Genomic DNA, 19,188 nt, shown 5'->3' on the forward strand with positions numbered 1-19,188 from the left:
TGAACTAAGCGCTGACATCTTCCCCTCACATGTCTGCAGGCTGCTCTGCACAGCAGGTCACAGGTCATCAGATTCATTTTCACAGAACCTCACAACAAGGAGCGTGAATACACTGTCACACTCCAGAACACAGTGTCTGGTTTGGGAGGGGTGGCACGCGTTTGTGGTTCAGATGGTTTCTGGTGGGTCTCCTTGGGCTAGTCTGTTCATACCGCTACAGTCAAATACCACAGACCAGGGGGTTTGTGGAACAACACATATTTCTCCCAGTTGTGGGAACTGGGCAGTCCAAGGTAGTGGTGACAGTGATTCCGTTCCTAGTCACAGCTTTCTTCCTAGCTTGCAGACCACCTTCTTCCTGTGTCCTCACATGTCAGGGATGGATAAAGAATAGAGAATTTGGGGAGGGGGCAGGAGCTAGCAGGCTCCCGTCACTCTGGCTGATTGACAAGCCAGGGAGCCACGCCTCCTCTGGTTAAGTCTGTGTTCTCCCTGTTCCAGGCCCCACCGCTGTATTAGCAGCTGCCAGTCCTACTCCACCTTCAGCTCCGAGAACTTCTCTGTGTCTGATGGAGAGGAGGGGAACACCAGTGACCACTCAAACAGTCCCGATGAGTCGGCTGACAGACGGGAAGACCGCCTGGCAGAGAAACTGGACGACCTGCTGTCCCAGACGCCCGAGGCCCCCATCGAGATCTCCTCCCACTCGGATGGGCTGTCTGACAAGGAGTGCGCGGTCCGGCGCGTGAAGACGCAGATGTCCCTGGGCAGGCTGTGCGCCGAGGAGCGTGGCTACGAGGTGGGCACCTCTCCCTCCTCCCTCCACTACGCCCTTCCTGGTCCTCTGGGTTTGGAGCATTATGCTAGTTCGCTTTCCATTGCTGTGATAAACACGGTGACCAAAAACCAACTTGAGGAAGAAAGGGTTTATTTCAGCTTACAGCTCACCGTCCACCATTGAGAGAAGCCAGGGCGGGAACCAAAGCGGAGCAGGAGCCCGGAGGCAGAAACCGAAGCAGCGGCTGTAGAGGACAGCTGCTTGCTGACTTGCTCCCACGGCTGCCTCAGCTTGCTTTTTTTCTTTCTTTCTGTCTTTTTTTTTTTTTTACAACTCAAGCCCCCCCCCCCCCCCCCCCCCCCCCCCGCTCAGGGAGTGGTACTACCCACAGTGGGCTGGGTCCTCCCACATCAATTGTTAATCGAGGCCGGTCTGCTGAAAGTGTTTTTTCTCCAGTGAGGTTTCCTCTTCTCAAAGGACTCGAGCTTGTGTCACAGTTGACAGAAGATCTAACTGCACAAGTAGGTTCAGGCCTGGGGTCGTTATCATTTTCAGTCGGTAGATAACATATACACTGCCTCCACGAAGTAAATAAAAACATGGAGCGTGGGGTTCTCTGAGTAAGGACAGTGTCTCACAAATGAGGCAGAGGCATGAAATGTTCCGAAATCCCCACCCCCACCCCACCCCACCCCACCCCTCACCCATCTCCTAGTCCTTCCCTTCCTGCCCTCACTCTCCTCTGGAGGACATTGCCACAGCCCAGAAGATGCAGTGCTTCTTCTGTAGACTAGTACAGCCTTTGGAGACCCAGGAGATTGAGGTGTTTGTAGGTGTAGACCCTGGACTCAGACTGCCTAGATGCAAACCCCAGCCACATACCTACTATGTGACCCTGGGCAAGTCGCTTAACCTCGCCGAAGGTCAGTTTCCTTACCCTTACAATGTGTGTGGTACCTGTCAAATCTACGAGCAATGACCTCCTTCAGCAGGTGAGTAGCCTGGACGAACAGACGTAAAGGACTCACGGTAAGTGGTACCCGGCCCTGGAACGCTATGGAGATGGGATGTGAGGGAGCTGGCGAGTTGCCACAGCCACCGTCGGCATTGCCAGCTTCCTGTAGTCCTGTTCTCCGTAACCTTCTCCGAGAACAGGGCCCAGTATCCTTTGTCAGCTCCTATAACACGGGGAGTTCAGCTCACCTTCGGTGAGGGTTGTAGAGACGAGTGAAGGGATGTCCCGCGGGACGCGTTCCACGTGCCCTCCCTGAGGGTTGTAGAAGCCAATTAAGACCTCTTGTCTGAACTTTGCAGAACCCTGTGCAGTTTGGAGACTCGGACTGTGACTCTTCAGAGGGCGAGTGTTCTGATGCCACCGTCAGGACCAGCAAGAACTACAGCTCTGCCACCTGGTGACGGGGGCTCTCCCTCAGAAGATCGCGAGACATCGTGGGCATCTCGAACCCTCTCCAGCCCTCGGCTCCTCCCTCCTGCATTTGTCTGGGAGGAGTGGCCGCGTCCCCGAAACAAGCCACACTGACAGGAACATGAGATTTGTCAAATCTCTGGGGAAATACCCAAATGAAATTCCGTCTCACTGAGCATTTCAATCAAGAATGGCAGGGATCTATTGTACTGAAAACTCCAGCTACTGTAACATTGATATTTATTTTTGTTGGACATTTTAACACTTTGTATTGTAAAGAGTGAACTATATATGATACACAGACACAATAATTTCTTTACAAAAAAAAAAAAAAGGAAAGGAAAGAGTCTTTAGGAGAGACATTTGGAATTTGTGGAGCTAGAAGGTGTCACTGTCGCTTGAACCCAGGACCAGGTCTTTTGTCCGTGTTTGAAGAGTTGTAATGAGACACAGTGAGCACTTAAGACACAAGCCAAAGGAAATGCAGCCACATTAAGTCCAGCCGGCTTGTCTACATAGGGATGGAAATGGCCTGGAAGTTGAGTGATCTAATAGCACCAAAGCCTTGGAGGGCACGTGCTTCCTCACGCAAACAGAACCGTAGCTACACATCTGGAATTTCATCCCTTAAACACTGAGCAGGTCTGGCAGTAAAGGTTACAGTGTCATCAAGTCTTGCCCTTAGCAAACGCTTCCCTGTAAATGCTGCTGCGGTCACGGCTGTGCCCAGCACGGTCTTTCAGACCTGTGTACCGTTCTTCTTCCTTTCTTCCCACCTGCTGACCACTCCTCTCAGGAAGTGGGATAAAGGGGTAAGAAAAAAAGAGCATCTGTGACTTTAGGAAAACATGCCTGTAAAACTTCTTTTTCAGGATGGAGGTTCAGCTATACATGCAAGATGGCACAACCCCTTCCTGGACCCCGGTTGTCTATCTCCTGGAATCATATTGATTCACACAGAAGGCAGCTAGGACGTGTGTGTCCAGTGTCCATTTTGTTCGTAATCTCATTCTAGCTTAGAAGCTTTGGTGGCCGTCTGTCACTGTAGCAGAACAGGCAAAAGAAGCAGCGTGCAGAAAAGTGACCGTCTCACCACGTTTTCATTCTGAATCACTGCAGTTTTGTTTAGTTGGGTTAGGAAATTTCTAGAAGGAACAGCTGATGCTAAGCAGGTAATTAGGATTCCTTTAGTTTCTCAAAAGCATGTGACTTTACCTGTGTCCAGAGTCCTGGGCTGTAAAAAGTACCCTAAGGTGCTTTGTGGAGTCTTGGCTTGAAGCTGGAAAGGTCTCACAGCCCTCCGAGGGCTGGATTACAGGTGGGCACCTCCATGCCTGGCTTAAAGATGTCTTATCTAGAATTTGTAAGCGTACGCATTAGCCTGACTCCTATGTCTCCAATGCAGGCTTCTGCCAAGTCCGAACTGGCTGGATTCTGGCATTGCATCCTGTAAGGATGTTAGGTATTAAGACATTCCAACCCCAACGGAAATGGTGCCCCTGGGCTGGGTGTCATTGACTGCATTGGCCAAAAATGAAAAGCAGGAGGGGATTTAGAGCCGGTCTTCTCTTTGACCCTCCCTTGTTTACACTTTATGTTGAGACATTGATTTTGAAATTTAGTGTCTATAATGTTTAGCTCATAGGAAGGATGAAGGAACATGTTTAACTTAGAAAGCAGTATTGTTTTGTTAAATTATTCCATTTTGTATGAACTGTAGCAGGACTACACAGGAGAGCTTAAGTTATGGCATTATTATTGTTGTTTTATTTTATGGTGTCATGATTTTCTGTTGACCAGAAGGTGTGGTTTGTGATGTAGCACAATGACTGTTTCTTGCTAACCATGAATTATTGTGGACTTCTGTGGGCCAAGTGAAGGTCTGGGTCTGGAACCGTCCTCTGGAATGCCTGGCATTCCTCAGTGTACCCCCTCGTTTCCTGAATACAGCAGCAGTGGTCTGAGGAGGTGTGCTCTGCCCTGACACCCAATGGGTACACTGTGATTATTATTATTATTATTATTATTATTATTATTATTATTATTTTACTTGATTGTAAAAACTCCTGAATGGGCAGATGACCAAGTTGATGACCAAGTAGTTCAAAAGTCCCCAAAGTTATAAACTTGCTCAAATGTCTTAAAAATAAAATCATGGCACTGTAGTAGAAGCAAAAAGATTTAATGCTCAAGCAGCAAGACCAAGCGTTTCTGCAGGGGGCTCATGAGGTAGTGTCAAGAGCGGACAGCAGAGTGAGTCACCTCCTTCCCGCTGAGCCCCACAGACTGGGAAGAGTGGAAAGACTCGAAACGAAGAGAAGTGTGTGATGCCTCAGTGACGCCCTTCCATAACAGACACGAGTTCTAGGAGGTGGGGGTGTTGGGGTCACAGGGCTGGGGAACGACATCAGAGGCAGCATTCCCTCATCCTCCAGCCTCGGGTCCCTTATTCCTCGGAATTGAGACTCTCTCTGCCCAACACAAAGCAGAGCCAGCTGTTTGTCCTGCTCCTTTAGTGGCAACAGAGAAACATGAAGGCCACCTTCTATCTGGCACCTTTCCACGTCGGTCCTCCCAGAAAACCCACCCTACATGCCAGTCTTCATCAGCATTCTGAATCCCCATCCTCCCTGTCTGTCACACTGAGGCCACCGTTATCTGGATCGACTATTGCAGGCGTGCTAGGCACGTGGCGTTGACTCCAGTCATTCACTGTATCATCCAGACAGGAGTGAAACCCAGACTTTTTGAGTGGAGTTAGGGTTCTAAGCAAGGTTAAAAGGGAAAACTAGTCTCTACCCTGCCCTTCCTCCACAGCCTGCCTTGTAGGAACCAGGAAACTTGGACTGACTGTGTTTCCTTGAAAACATAGTCATCAGAAGAACACTGAGTGGAGAGTTCAGGGAACATAAGAGTCAATTCTTCCGTGCTGTTCACTGCCACCACGCTTTGGGGCTCTGAGAAGGCTGGCATGACCGACCTCAAGTTCCGTCACTGATTGAAAGATGAATATGTACATTCTTTGGCCGTCTGGTTTTGACTACCAAGATGAATTTTGTTTTTGTGTTGCAGTCAAGCACTGGATTTTCTTTCTTTTACTAAATCATGTCACTGAATAAAAACCCCTCTGACAGTTGCTTAGCACAGGAATGGAGACACCTATATCCACTTTGAAACATACCTCACCTTAGAGCTAGCTGCAGGACTGTGGGAGATCCCGACAGGACAATGAAGTGATGTTATTAGGTGTCTTGGGTAGCCTGATTGAAGACTTGAGTATTTTAGACCTTTAGTTCCTCCAAATTAATCCTGGAATTAAAGTCATTTTGAGTAAGTACTGTCTAGTGCTTACTCAGGGGCCCTTTGTGCTAAGCCATTCTCCTAACCTGCTCTAGGGGATGGAGATGACGATGGCTTTGAAGTTCCTGTTACTGACTCAGGGTTGTCAGTGTTCCCACAAGGCAGCATTGGCGTCTTCTCAGTGGGAATGCGTTCCTATTGATTCTGTGGTTTACTGCTTTTTATCATGTCCTTATGTCTCATGTTTTTAATGATCATTTGTTTTATTCTTTGAGAATTTCATACATGCGTACAATGAAATGTGATCATACTCCATTCCCCTTCCATATCCCACTCAAAACCCCCTCCTCCTGACTTCATGCTTCTGTGTGGGATGGTGTGGGTTTTAGGTTGTTGTTTTGGTAACTCACTAAGTCTAGGAGTGCCACCCATGTGTGCATGTGTATGAAAACATCCACTGGAGGATCATGGGAGTGACCCTCCTGTCTCCCCAACCCTCCCCAACTGTCAGGCGCTCCTCAGTGGGGTAGGGCCTGGAGATCACCTTCCCACATCAAATTCTCTTTTTTAAAAAACTTTCTAGCTGGATTGGTAGCATATACCTTTAATCCTAGCTCTGAGAGAAAGAGAAGGCAGAGCTCTGACTTGGTGAGATCCTGTCTCAAAACATAAAATAAAATAAAATCCAAGAAATTCCTGCCCTGTTCCACGCATACCGTGTTTATTTCTCCAGAAACCGAAACACTACCATGTGCCACCATGGATCACCTCTGCACTAAACACCATGGGCACTGAACACCTTATTGCTTCCTGCTGAGCCTTGCTTACATCCTCAGAGCCACTCACGGCAGCATCTGGAGCATCATTCATGACTTGTTGGGATTGGCGTGCAGTGTTTATTATCCCAGCTCTGAGCTCACAGTTGTTCCCTAAAGATGATTCTAGACCTTGAGTTCCCTGATGGGCAAGTACAGGACTATGCCAGTAGTTGTCTTATGGGTCCCCAAGGCTGACAGGGGCATGCCATGGCAGGCAAAGGGCCACTTGCCTTTATTCTCTCCCTCTGGACTGCAGTCCAGTTGACTAAGCACCAGATGCATCTCTACCCACACGGAACTGTACCAGATGAGCACACTCTTCCCTGTCTACGAACTGAAGGTTCAGGTGTGCAGTCTGTTCCGTATTTCCTCCCAAAATGCTGAGAATGATGTGAATTTTTCTGTCAAGACGTCTCTTCAGCTGTCAGTATGGATTCAGTGCCTTTCCAGGCAGCAAGGTTTTCCTTTGCTGATGCCATAGAACAAATGTCCCAATGTGCTCACCTCCCTTAGACTGGCTCACTGGATGCGTCTGTTTGCCTATCTGCATGGTTTAACTGGCATTGCAAATGCCCGTCCAAACAAGAATGAACTGAACTAGGCTGCTGAGTGGAGGACCCAGTGGAACCCAGAACATTTCTCAGGGACAGGAGGCTGAAGAGGATAGCTCTCAGAAACAGAGAAAGAGCTTGGTTAGGCTTTGGTAAATGCCACATGCACGGCAAAGGCGTGACAGCAAGATATCAGGTGCCACATCCTCAGCAGATAGCAAGGCCACTGTCAGGAGGCTTCCAGCACAATCACAGCCCTGCTTCCCAGGGCCTCTGCACAGCACTGGAGGTCACTGGTGTCTGGCCAATGACCACGGTCCTCCCATGGCTACAAGCTGGAGGGCCCAGCCACATGTACAAGCTATTAGGAAAAGGTATCTTGACCACACTACCCCCGTGGCTCTCCACCTCTAGAGTTACACATCTCTGAGGATGGGGAAACCTTTTCAGTCTTTTTTTTAATGTTTGTATGTCTGCCCCCATCCCACCCTCTCTTTCTGTGATTATTTATTACTGTAATTTGAGTTCTATTGATTTAGAGCAAATGAATTTCTTTCTAGTACCTATGTCTCAAAATGAACTCCCTTGTCTCCTTGAAGCTCCCGGGTCCCTGGCTCTGTGTCATTTTCAGATACTGGCTCTGGCTTTGTACCGAACAGCAATGGGAACAAGAATGATGATGAAAACAAACAAATGCATGAAATTAAACCAAGTATACCTTGTGTCTTCTGGTCCTGTCTCTCCCTACAGGTGCCGCTTGTGTCCTACCAGCTGCCCTGCCAGGGTTTTCGGGGAAGGGCGAGCCAGCTTCTGCAGCCAGGACTCTTACATTTCAGAGGCAACAACTAAAGTTGCAGTTTCCACTTTGTCTTGAGTTTTCCCATAAGAGCTTAGGCAGGCACTCGGCTTCTTCCCGAGCCATCTGCTGCCGTTCCTGCAGCTGTCCCGTTACCATGACATCACCCTTAAAGACGCCAGGAGAGGCAAATGGGGAGCTGGCATCGTTTGGTCAGAGGCCTGCTGGGGGTGGAAAGCTAAACCAGTCTTTTGGACTGTATTTTTCAGCCAATTCTGGTCCTTTTGGAAAGGGCAGTTTGGGGTCAGCAATGTGTACAGACAAGCTCTTATGTTCTGTCTTCACAGTAGAATGTTTATGTCCACAGATTTGGGAAATCCCTTCACCCGTGAGCTCATCCCTGATAAGGCACACTTGTACAAAATCCTGCTGGGGACACACGTCTTGGGAGCCCGAGAGTGAAAAAGGACATACATGCAAAGGGGGAGAAAACCCGTCTTCTCTCCCTCCCTCTCTGTTCCAAAATGCTCTGGAACCACTGGCTTTCTAATGAGGGGGTATGTCCTCCTCATACCCCCTCATTAGAAAGGCCTCTTTCATACTTTTTTTTTTTTAAATGAAAGCCTTAAAAAAAAAACCATGACATGGAAATCCACTCTTAATGTGGAGCCTGAGTATGCACATCAGGCCCAGACTGAAGCCTTGGCAAGACTCCTGGCTGAGCCCAGGCTTGAGACAAACACACCAGCGCAGCCTGTGATGCCTTAGAGCAGCAGTTCTGGTGAGTCCTCGTCATGAGTTGTTCCTATGAGGCCCAAGCCCACAGAGCTATTTATTAGCTCAGGTGCTGAGGTCCACAGTCCAGTGCCACAGCTGGAAAATGCAACGACAGCTTCGAGTAACTACAAAACAGCCCAGCAATCACACCACTTTTTCCTCTCGGAATTAAAAAGTACAAATTCCTCAGCTGTTCTTAGCAAAGGCAAAATAAAAAAAAACACGCACAGGGTGTACTGGCCGGCAGCCTCCTGTACTGATGCCACTCTTCCAGCAGGAGGCAGTAGAAGGGATTCCCAGGCAGAAAAGGACAGATGGCCATTTGACTCAGATGAAAAAAGGCAGGGCCTTCGGATGGGGGAGAATTTCCTCAGAACACATTCAGAACATGCAAAGCTGTCTCCATTCATATTTAATCATGTCTGGATCAGCTTAACTATCAAGACATACAACCACAAGGAGCTTAGACGTAGACAGGAACATCAGTGTGTGAACGGGGTATTACAGGAATCATTGCACTCAAGCTGTGGGTGTAAGTCTTAGGCATTTCATCACATGTCCCTTGGCTTATGGAGAGGTAGATCATCAGCAAAAAGGTAGAGCAGACACTCTTCAAGAGACTAACGGGCTGGAGTTCTGTGTGACACTAACACCCACAGGGATTTAACAGGAATACCTGCTACACAGCCTGTCCAAAAGGCCACCTTCTCCCAAGACATCTCAGGGACCGGCAAGAGGCAAGCCCAGCAGACTGAGTCCCCTGGTCCTGGATAGAATCAAAACAAGATTTTCTAGAAAGCAGTCCATTTCACAGCACCCTGCTAAATGGGACTGGACCCTCAAGCAGGGCGCCCTTCTAATAGGCCTCTGCGCACACTAGAACGCCGTTGAGATCACCTTTTGAGGGCACTTAAAACACAGTAAGGGCATTGAAAGGGCCATCGCACAGGTCAGCAGCAGCGTCCAGGGCTGTGGTAGACACGGAACCTGTGTCACGAGTCCTTCCTGCCACCCAGGCGACTGGTGTTGCTCCTGTCACTCAGCGCCAGGTGCTTCCGGCTAAATTTCTTGATGAGGGTTCCAGGAACCAAAGCGACCAGGGCAATGGCCAACAGCTTCAAGACGGTTTCCCAGGAGAAGAGAGCATCCAGAGAAGTGAGGGTGGACAGGATGGAGCCTGTCTGCACGCAGATGAAATTGTATGGGATCAAACCTGGAAAAGGAAAGTAGAGACGGTCCATGGATGGGCAGGATGGTAGGAAACGGCACTAGAAGATGGCCAGGGATTCAGAACAGTGGCTCTAGCTCTCTGTCCAACTCTTAAGCCCCTAAACAATCTACCTCCTTCCTTTTCTCCCCACACTACCTATACACTCCGCCTTCTCCAACAAAAAGTCTTACGATGGGCCACACAAATATATATATTACAATAAGGAGAATTTACTACTCACACAGAAAAAAATAATAACTCAGAGAGTGAGCTGAGAGAGAAATGCTGGAGTCCCTGTACCTGCTGAAGGTGGGACCCAAGAGCCAAACCAGAGAAAGGAGACCAGGCACCATGACATTTCTCAGTGTGCATTAAAGTGTTTCAAAACCCAACAAACAAAACAAGTTTCTTCAAAGTACAACTCTGTATGTTCTGCACTCTGAGAATTTAGCAAGGCTCTGCACACCAGAGTCTGTCTGCTAGCTGGGCAGCATGTGGCATAAAAATTCCTTAGAGTCAAGCTTGGTGGCACATGTTATCATTTCAGTCATCAGGAGGCTGAGGCAGGAGAATAGCAACAAATTCAAGGCCAGCCTGGACCTTATGCTGAGACTTTGTCTCAAAACTAAACACAACAGCCCTGTGATGTTTAAGGAAAAAACAAAAACACCCAAGTCCGGCATAATGGAGTACGTCTTTAGCACCAGCACTCAGGGGAGAGAGGCAGATGGATCTCTGTGAGTTCCAAGACTTCCTGGTCTTCATAGTGAGTAGAGAGCCAGCCAGAGCTCCATAGTGAGACCCTGTCTCAAAGAGAAATTACAAGCCAAACGTAGTGGATGCGTATAGTCTAGCACGTGGAAGGCCGAGGCAAAAAACTGAAAGTTTGAGGCCAGCCTCAGCTACATAACACAGCCATATCACAAATAATAAGACAAAATACACTCTTAGGCTCCGCCTCGGAGATCCTAGTTCCTTGCTTCTGCAGTAAAGCTCTGGAGCCCTCCTGTTAGGAGCCTGTTCCCTGCCCCTACTCATGAGTTTCTGATCGGTTGGGGCCCTGATAACCCATTCCTCTACTTCAGTGAAGAAGAACATGGAAGATAATGACCGGACAGTTCAAGGACACAGGCTGGCCCTCAGGAAGGAACTCTGTCTCCAGAGTCCTTCCAGGCTGGTGTCCCTTCGGTAATGACAAGCTTTTAAGCCCCATTAGCAGAGGTGCTGAGGTACTCAGCAAGCTGCCTAAGAACCGGCTGTGGTCAGCCTCCTTCCATTTCTCTCAGACATTCCTATTAATAGTTCCAGCTCCACGGCACACTTGTTAACGTGGACACAAACCCCTGACTGTCACCCTCACACATACCCTAAGGAAGGTCTGAGCATCTTTGCCCCTGCTTTAAGGACAGTGGTGGTTTACTGCAGTGAGACGGTACCACTCACAGATGGGTAGGATGTGATCGCTTTAACTTGCAGTAAAGGTGGCCGAAAGCCCACACTTAAAAAACAAACAAACAAACAAACAAACAAAAACCGAAAACACTGCTCTTAACCCCAACTCTAATCTGGTTAAGTGATTTGGGGGGGGGGGCGGAGTATGGCGATGCCATTCTCAGAAGACAGACAGGAACCTCCCTGATGCCAGCCCTTCAGCCTGCTAGCACATCTTGGAGTCAAGTCATGGGGTTTACAGAGATGACCCTGCTCAATCCCAGTGCCCAACACATGCTGGGCACATAAGAAGTACTAAATATGGGCACGGAATGAGCAACCCTTAGCTGCTCCCAAAGTATTTGTATGTTCAAGCCAGAGGAGGGTTTGAAGTCAGAGAAGGCTTTGTGTGGCCAGGCGGCGGGTGACGGAGGGCAGTGCCTCTACCAGCCGCTCCCCCACATCTTACCGATAAGCACTGAGAAGAAAAACTGCACGATGGGGATGTTCAGAATCGGGGCCGAGAGGTTCAAGAACCAGTTCGGTGTCATGGGGAAGAGTCTGAGGAACAGCAGGAAAAAGAACAGGCTGTTTCTGTTCTCCTCCACCTGCGGAGAGAGCCCACCATCAGGAGCAGAACGGCTCGGCAGCACGCGCTGAAGCTGGACAGCTGCTGGACAGCTCCGCCCCAGCTCCCTCCCCCTGCTCCCTCCCCTCCAGGCTGGGAAAGAGTTCCCCATTTTGCAAACACAACTGCCAGCTGCCCCCTGGTGGTTCACACTTAAAATCCCTGCACTCAGGAACTCCAGAGGCTGAAACAGGAGGACTTCCATGCCTTTTAGGCTAGCTCGAGTTACACAGTGAGACCTCGTAAGAAAAAACAAAAACTGGGCCAGGGAGATGCTCAGACGGTAAAGCTCTCGCCCTGTCAGCATAAGGATCTGCATTTGATCATGGAACCCATGTCAAAAAAAAAAAAAAAAAAGGCCTGGGGCCGGGGCACAAGCCTGGGATCTCCCAGTGCTGAGAGCAGAGAAGGGAGGATCCATGAGGCTTACTGGCCAACCAGTCTAGCTCAGTGAAAGACTCTCTCACATGCGCTCACACATACACAAGCACACACACACACACACACACACACACACACCCCAACACACACACCCCAACACACATACATGCACAGAATTAACCAAATAAAGAAATAAATGAAAACACAGTAGCTGAGGATCAGAGGGGTCGGAAACTTAACTCAAAGCCATAGAGCAGGTAACAACAAGAACTGGACTGGGATTTGATCACAGGTCTGTGCTTCCTAAAGACCACACATGAACCCTCCCCAGCTCCCAGGCAGGGTGGAGGAGCACTGTGGGAAACCCCTGCTCCCGATCCTCTCAAACCATGAGCTCAGAGACCTGGCGATCGGGTGTGCCCCGCCTTACCTTCCTCTGCAGCAGGGCCACTTTATCAGGAAAGTAGGAGATGACCAGCTGCTTGCCGAAAACACTGGAGAGCAGGTAGCAGCATGTGGCGCCCACAGATGTCAGCACACAGCACAGCAAAAGTCCCAGCCATGGCCCAAACAAGGCACCAGCCAAAACATTCTGCAAAGAAAGCAAGCCCCCAGCCGTGAGAACACCCAGCCGCTGCGGTGGGCTTGTCCTGGAGCCTGTGTATCGGCTCTCTCGCTTCCAGTGGCTTTCACAGCCAATGCCCAAGGCCCATTTTAAGAGGTGAATGAAAACATGGAACTGTAAGCCTAGCCCTAGGCTCCTCACCCTTACGAGGACAAGGCCTAGCACTCAGTGGGCACTGGCAAGTTAAAAAGGAGACTAGGCGCAGACATTACCTGGCTGCGGCAAGCGCTACAGTTACCCCCACAGTCACTGGGGCACCAAAAGGGGAAATGAAGCTCGCAAGCCATTTCACTATTGTGTAGACCATGAATGTACCTTCAGTAATCCAAGTAAGTGCCTTCTTTGTTTTTCATCTGATTAGTAAGCTCACACTGGGCTCCTGTGTTGGCCACAGTCCTAATTGACCTTTAAAGCCTTAGTTTCACAAGAATAGAAGAGTTAATTCATACTTCACAAGTTCAGTTTGGCTGGTGACTATCACCCTGCCTCAAAGCACGGGATCTGGAAGAAAACATGTGGGAAAAGCCAAGTGTGCTGGCACACACCTGTAATCCCAGCACTTGGGAGGCTGAGGCAGGAGGATGGCTTTGAATTCAAGGCCAAATGTGGTGGTTTTGTGTTCCTCAAAATATTGTGCACCCTAATAAACTTATCTGGGGTCAGAGAACAGAACAGCCACTAGACATAGAGGCCAGAAAATGGTGGCACACAGTGGCCTTTAATCCTGTCACTTGGGAGGCAGAGATCCATCTGGATCTCTGTGAGTTCAAGGCCACATTGGAATCAGCCAAGCATGGTGACTCATGACTTTAATCCCAGGAAGTAATGTCAGAAAGCAGAAAGGTATATAAGGCGTGAAAACCAGGAACTAGAAGCTTTGGGCTGGTTAAGCTTTTAGGCTTTTGAGCAGTAGTTCAGTTGAGATTCATTCTAGATGAGGACTGAGAGGCTTCCAATCTGAGGAAACAGGATCAGCTGAGGCACTGGCAAGGTGAGGCAGCTGTGGCTTGTTCTGTCTCTCTGATCTTCCAGCAATCACCCCAATACCTGGCTTCAGGTTTGTTCTTATTAATAAGACTAGGTAAGATTCATGCTACAGCCAACCTGGGCTAGCATATGAGTTTCCAGACCAGTCTGTACTACAGAGTGAGACCTCGTCTCAAAACATGAACTGGATAGATGGCGTGGCGGCTAAGAGTGCTTTCTTCTCTTGTGGAGGACCAGTGTTTGGATCCCAGCACCCATGCGGGGTGGCTGACAACTGCCTGTAACTCTGGCTTCAGGGGATCTGGTGCCCTCTTCTGGCCTCCACAGCACCTACACACATGTACACAGACACACACACACAGACAGACACACACACACACACACACACACAAACCTACAAAGCATGAACAAGTGAACAAACGAATGAGCAAAGGTCAGCAAAGAGGCCAGAGGGGAACTCGGCCACGAGGAGGCTGTGGCTGTGACACATGCTTGGCCATGAGTCCTGAGTAGTGCTCACCATACCCTGTCTTGTGTTACCCCTACCCCATCCTACCGGGGAGAGAGAGCCTCGCAACCAAGATCACACTAGGCAGGGCTAAAACACACCCCAGTTCTGGGTGTGCAGCCCTTACCAACCTAGGCTATACAGCATCACGTAGCAGCTGGCTCTCTGTCCCGAAGCAGGATCAGCTCAAGGGGGAAGTCAGTCCAGGGTCAGCCCAAAGGACTCAGCCCTGGAGCTCCAGCATCCAGCTCCCTCTCTCAGACATGTTTGCTCTTCTTCCTGTTTCCAACCCCCAATTTGCTTGGGTAGGTCTAAGCGGAATCTGGAGTAGGAAAAGGTGCTGGGGGAGGAGAGGGACTCGGGACAACAGGAAGCTTGGAGGGTCACTAAATGCTGAATGCCCACTGAGGACAGCCTCTCCACACCGTGCTTCATGTCACCCTGCCACACAGATAAAGGGGTTTCTGGAGCAGGGGCCGCATGTTACAGAACAGGAAACCAGTTGGAAAGAGGACAGGCCACTGACCAGGAAACTGGAGCCAGGGATGGCAAAGCCCTGTTTGTAGAGGTAGGCACTGCAGAAGAGCAGGAACACGTAGGCCTGGTGCTCCTTCCGGTACTCCCGAAGGACTTCGGAGAGCTCCCGCAGCTCGGCTAGGTCTGAGGGGAACCACAGTGACCTAGGGATTCGAAAATCAGATGGAAACATGGATTCCAGAGAAGCCTGGTGCCTAAGAAAGTTACTTGACGTGTCTTCTTCCTAGAGTAAGTTTATAAACAGGCAATCTGGGGATACACACAAAGATGAATTCCAGACGACAGGTGGCCCAGTTGAACACAACAGAGGCAGATCGGAGAGCCCCGACTTGGAAGCAAGAGACCTCGCCCGGCATCCCCACTCTGCTATGTCCTGGTTGTATGACCTTGGAGTGTCCATGGGCCTTGCTTTCCTCCCCTAAAAAGGATCTGGTACTGGGTAACCACTAAATCCCCTCTTGACGTATTCAGGGGGTGTAAGATGGAATCCCACAGCCTCCCCCATGCTGAGCATGGCCTCCATCACTGACCTGCATCCCCAGTCTCTTTTTGATCTACTCCAAAAAGGCAAGTATATTCATTACCAGGCAAGTGCTGAACATCCTAAATTGCCTTCCTTTCAAGGAAACCCCTCCCCAGCAAGCCCAGAACTATTTGGACACCGCGTTGCCCTAATGTACTAGGCAAAGCAACAGTTTCAGCATTTAAAATGATATCTATCTCACATCATAAACACAGCTTTCTTGATAATGTGGCAGGCTTGAAGCCAACCCTCTCCACGAGCCTGCCTGTTCACCCTGCTCTAGGCCTGGAGCACTGTGAATCCCGTCCAAGGGTCACAGTACAAAGACTACCCTGCCTCTGCCATCTCGACAGTTCTTTACTCCAGCAGAGATAAACCATGAGCAACCCCTCCTAGATCTCCTGAGTACCTCTGACATCCACAAGAGAGCTTTTTCAGCTCCAGTGAAAGACAATGGTTACTGAAAACAGCTGTCCTGCGACCCGCACGCCAGCTAAGCCTCTTGGTAATGCGGCAACGCGCCAGGCACACTTCATACACTTTGAAAGTAGTATGCCGCAACTGGGAAACCCGCCCAGCAAGTCTACGGCCTCATGACTCGCTCGGCTGTCATGGGGAGCAGAGTCAGACAGGAAGAGGACAGACCGGATCATAGCCTCGTAACCCGAAGTCCGGGCTGCACCTCTCAAGATTGGCTGGTGTGGGAAAGTGGGTTGAGGAAGGAGAGCCATGGTGGCCGAGATGGCTGGGGCTGGAAGACGACCGGGGTGCAGAGAAAAGCGCCAAGGTGCCCCCCGCGCATCACCTCCAAGCCTCTGAGCTCCGCCCCGGCCGCCGCCCCGCGTGCTCGCACTCACCGGCCTTGGGGCTCCTCCGCCGACGCCAGCCTCGGCCCCACGGGCAGCCGCGTGGACAGCAGGTACAGCGCGAAGGTGCAGCCGCCGAATACCAGGAGCAGGCCGAGCAGCGCGCGCATGCCGCGGCCGGGCCGGGGAGCGCGCTCCCCGCGTGGCAACGCCGAGCCCTTCCCCGTGCGCCGGCTGGGCGGGCGGAGCGCGTTCGTCGACGGACGGGGGCGTGGTCTGCGCGGTGCCCCGCCCCCGCCGCGCTGCAGGCCCCGCCCCTCCAGGGACTGTGAGAGCCTGCTGGTCTGCGAGCTCCTGCCTTCTCCGCACTGAGCTCCCCCACCGCTGCCCCCTGTGTCAGAACTGGGAGATCTAGGGGTGAGTGGTGAGCCTGCCACAGCCAGCTTGCAGCACGGTGTTCCAACAGCCTGGTCCATAGTCTGTCCCACAAAGCAAATGTAGCCAACAAATGTGGATCTGGCGCTGACGGTGACCACCACAGAAAAAAACAGACTTGCCCTTCTACTCAGCACCTAAGGGGTGGGTGCTCACTATCACCAATCCCCATAAACACATTTCAGTATGTGCCTTAACGGATGAAAAACCTCGGTGTTATAACTCTTGTCTGGAGCTAGCACGGACAAACCTGTGACACACATCTGAATCTTACAAAGATTCTGTGATGCTGGACGTGGTGGTCATGTGATTGATTCAGCACTTGAGGAGGAGCAGGAGGACCACAAGTGCAGTCATTCTTAAATACTAAGCAAAATCCAGAAAGGGGCAGGGTAGGAGGGTAGAGAGAATGGTGTTTGCCAAAAGAGAACCCAGATTCAGATATCTAAAACCAGTGTGGTCCTCACAGTGTGTGAATTCTGAAAGAGGTGAGGTTTGAGTTTACTCTCTAGGATGAGCAAGCAGGTAGAGGAAGGAACGAATGATCTGGCCCCAAGGAAGCCAACCTTCAGGGAAGCCCAAAACTTGTGAGAAATGAATGGGAATTGACAGCTTGAAGAGTACTAGGCTGGGGAATCGGTGCATTGGTAAATAATAGGTGGTAAGATAAGCCTGGGAGCATTTAATAAGGATGATTCCACCAGCCAGACATGTGGTGCATGTCTGCAATCCCAGCACTTGGGAAGCTGAGGCGGGATGGGGACTTTCAGGACAGCCTGGGATTACAATGAGAACATGTCTTCAAAAGCAGGAAGGGGAAAGGGGGAAGATTCCATTCTCATTTGAGAAAGTCTGCATGTCAGAGAAAGTAAATCATACTCTGAGTTAACTGCAAATGCCGTGGTGGGAAAACAAAAACAAAAACTGTTGTTGGTTCTTTTTACTCCCTGGGGGCTGGCCACCCAGCTCCCAAATAAATACACGGACACTTATTCTAATTTATGAATGCTCGGCCTTAGCTTGGCTTGTTTCTAGCCAGCTTTTCTAACTTAAATCATCCCATTTCTCGTTAACTACGCTTTGCCTCTGGGCTTTTTACCTTTCTTTATTCCATATATCTTTCTTTCCTTCTTATTCCGTGGCTGCCTGTGTGGCTGTGTGGCTAGCCCCGGTGTCCTCCTCTCCTCCTTTTCTCGCTACTCCCCCTCTTCTCTGGATTTCTCCTCCTATTTAGTCTCTCTGCATGCCAGCCCCACCTATCCTCTCTCCTGCTATTGGCTGTTCAGCTCTTTATTAGACCAATCAGGTGTTTTAGGCAGGCACAGTAACACAGTTTTACAGAGTTAAACAAATGCAACATAAAAGAATGCAACCCATCTTTGCATCATTAAACACATATTCCACAGCATAAACGAATATAACACACCTTAAGCTAATATTCCACAACAGCAAAAACAAAAACAAAAAAGGGAAGGACCATAGCAGTGGGAACCGAGCAAGAGGGACAGGCTGAACAGTGGAGACATGAAGTGACAGCGCATGTGGCTGACAAAGTGGGGGAGGACTTCAGAGGGTCAAAACACAGAAAGCACTTCAGCGCACTTCTTTGTGTCCAACAGGGAACATGTGTCAAAATTCAAGTGTACAAAATCCTAGCAACTGGACATGCAAGAATTGATTCCTCAAATATTCTTGGCCTTGTTTTGATATCAAGGGACTGTGAGCATCCGGAATTCCCATCATCTCAGGACTGGTAGGTTACTTATGGCACATTCAAAAATGGGTATTAAGACACTTCCTAAAAAAAAAGAGGCAGGTCCGAATACCCTGAGCTGGTGCAGTGTGGTGGTTTGAATGAGAAGAGTCCCCAGAGATGCAGAGATGCAGTAACTAGGACACAGGTACCACACAGATAGCTAGACTAACAGTCAAACAAGCTGCAGGGGTTAAGAATAACTTGAGTTGTTTATGAAAAGGAAAGGGGGGTATACTTTATCTTTTCAAGATCCTGAAGTAAGGCAAGGCGTAGTGGCAATTTGAGAGCCTGAGACATGTGGTTTACAAATTCAAGGCCAGCCTGGGACAAAACGTAGTGAGACCTTGTCTTAGTTACTGTTCTATTGCTGTGAGAGACACATGGCCTAGGCAACTTATAGAATCATTTAATTGGGGACTTGTTTACATTGTCAGAAGGTCAGTTCATGATCATCACAATGGGAAGCATGGCAGTCGCTGAGAGCTCACGTCTTATCTGTGAGTCAGAGGCAGAGAGAAAGAGACTGGGCCTGGTGTGGGGTTTTAAAACCTCAAAGCCCACCTCCAGTGACACACTTCCTCCAAGGCCCCACCTCCTAATCCTTCCTAAACAGTTTCACAACCTGGGGAACAAGCATTCAAATATATGAGCCTATGGGGGCCATTCTCATTCAAACCACCACAGACCCTGGAGAGAGAGAGAGAGAGAGAGAGAGAGAGACAGAGAGACAGAGAGACAGAGAGAGACAGAGACAGAGAGAGACAGAGACAGAGAGAAGAAAAGTTACCAAATATTTGCACTGGGCTGAGAAGCCAGCTTAGCTGGTAGAGTACTCACCTAACATGCACAAAGCCTGGGTTCAGTCCCAGCAGCATAGTTGCACACACCCATCCCCACACTTAGGAAGTTGAGGCA

General features: G+C 49.7%; 2 protein-coding genes across 4 annotated transcripts in view; one reads left to right on the top strand and one right to left on the bottom strand.

The window, feature by feature from the left end:
* Window positions 1-7,595, top strand: part of Map3k13 (mitogen-activated protein kinase kinase kinase 13) — a 183,750-nt gene extending 176,155 nt beyond the window's left edge. For all 3 annotated transcript variants that reach the window (XM_028858767.2, XM_028858769.2, XM_037209835.1), the window contains 2 exons: window positions 502-799; window positions 2,093-7,595. In XM_028858767.2, coding sequence (XP_028714600.1) covers window positions 502-799; window positions 2,093-2,194 — 400 coding nt within the window. In that variant the 3' untranslated portion in view covers window positions 2,195-7,595. The remainder of the gene's footprint in view (window positions 1-501; window positions 800-2,092) is intronic.
* A 1,248-nt stretch (window positions 7,596-8,843) lies between these two features.
* On the bottom strand, window positions 8,844-16,315 carry Tmem41a (transmembrane protein 41A). Its single transcript, XM_028858770.2, has 5 exons — window positions 16,134-16,315; window positions 14,743-14,896; window positions 12,527-12,688; window positions 11,557-11,695; window positions 8,844-9,659 (listed from the first exon to the last, which is right to left on the bottom strand). Exons 1-5 carry the CDS (start codon window positions 16,250-16,252, stop codon window positions 9,439-9,441), a joined length of 795 nt encoding a protein of 264 aa, XP_028714603.1. The 5' UTR covers window positions 16,253-16,315; the 3' UTR covers window positions 8,844-9,438.
* Between the last annotated feature and the right edge of the window lie 2,873 nt (window positions 16,316-19,188).

This window comes from Peromyscus leucopus, chromosome 12 (genome assembly GCF_004664715.2).
Source record: "Peromyscus leucopus breed LL Stock chromosome 12, UCI_PerLeu_2.1, whole genome shotgun sequence".
NCBI classification, from domain to species: Eukaryota; Metazoa; Chordata; class Mammalia; order Rodentia; family Cricetidae; genus Peromyscus; species Peromyscus leucopus.

Coding starts and splice junctions, on each gene's coding strand:
- Tmem41a (XM_028858770.2), bottom strand. CDS start 16,252: ATGCGCGCGCTGCTCGGCCTGCTCCTGGTATTCGGCGGCTGCACCTTC. Junction 14,897..16,133: donor GCGGAGGAGCCCCAAGGCCG/GTGAGTGCGAGC, acceptor TCGAATCCCTAG/GTCACTGTGGTTCCCCTCAG. Junction 11,696..12,526: donor TGGCCCTGCTGCAGAGGAAG/GTAAGGCGGGGC, acceptor CTCTCTCCGCAG/GTGGAGGAGAACAGAAACAG.